Genomic DNA, 573 nt, shown 5'->3' with positions numbered 1-573 from the left:
CACTCACCTTTTCGGAACGGAGTCTCCGTGTCCTCTTGGCCCCACGATGCCCTGTCCCCATGGCACCTTGTCCCCTTGGCACCGTGTCCCCATGGCACCCTGGCCCCATGATGCCCTGTCCCCAGTGTCCTCTTGTCCCCACGATGCCCTGTCCCCATGATGCCCCATCCTCATCCTCTGGTCCCCACAATGCCCCATCCCCATGGCACCCTGTCCCCACGATGCCCCATCCCCAGTGTCCTCTTGTCCCCACGATGCCCCATCCCCAGTGTCCTCTTGTCCCCACGATGCCCCATCCCCAGTGTCCTCTTGTCCCCACGATGCCCCATCCCCAGTGTCCTCTTGTCCCCACGATGCCCCATCCCCAGTGTCCTCTTGTCCCCACGATGCCCCATCCCCAGTGTCCTCTTGTCCCCACGATGCCCCATCCCCAGTGTCCTCTTGTCCCCACGATGCCCCGTTCCCTTGATGCCCTGTCCCCACAATGCCCTGTCCCCCCGTCCCCACGATGCCCCATCCCCATGGCACCCTGTCCCCTTGGCACCCTGTCCCCACGATGCCCCGTCCCCACGA

The 573-nt window shown here is 64.9% G+C and overlaps 1 protein-coding gene across 1 annotated transcript in view; it reads right to left on the bottom strand.

Annotated features, from left to right (window-relative positions):
- Positions 1-573, bottom strand: part of LOC106897332 (translation initiation factor IF-2-like) — a 9,985-nt gene that overhangs the window by 7,326 nt on the left and 2,086 nt on the right. The window contains exon 3 of the mRNA XM_014957916.1: positions 4-148. Within this exon, the coding sequence (XP_014813402.1) occupies positions 4-148 (145 nt within the window). The remainder of the gene's footprint in view (positions 1-3; positions 149-573) is intronic.

The sequence above is a fragment of the Calidris pugnax genome, unplaced genomic scaffold, assembly GCF_001431845.1.
Source record: "Calidris pugnax isolate Ruff unplaced genomic scaffold, ASM143184v1 scaffold337, whole genome shotgun sequence".
Lineage (NCBI taxonomy): Eukaryota > Metazoa > Chordata > Aves > Charadriiformes > Scolopacidae > Calidris > Calidris pugnax.
The sequence above is the reverse complement of the archived record's forward strand: the minus strand, read 5'-3'. Positions and strand labels throughout refer to the sequence as shown.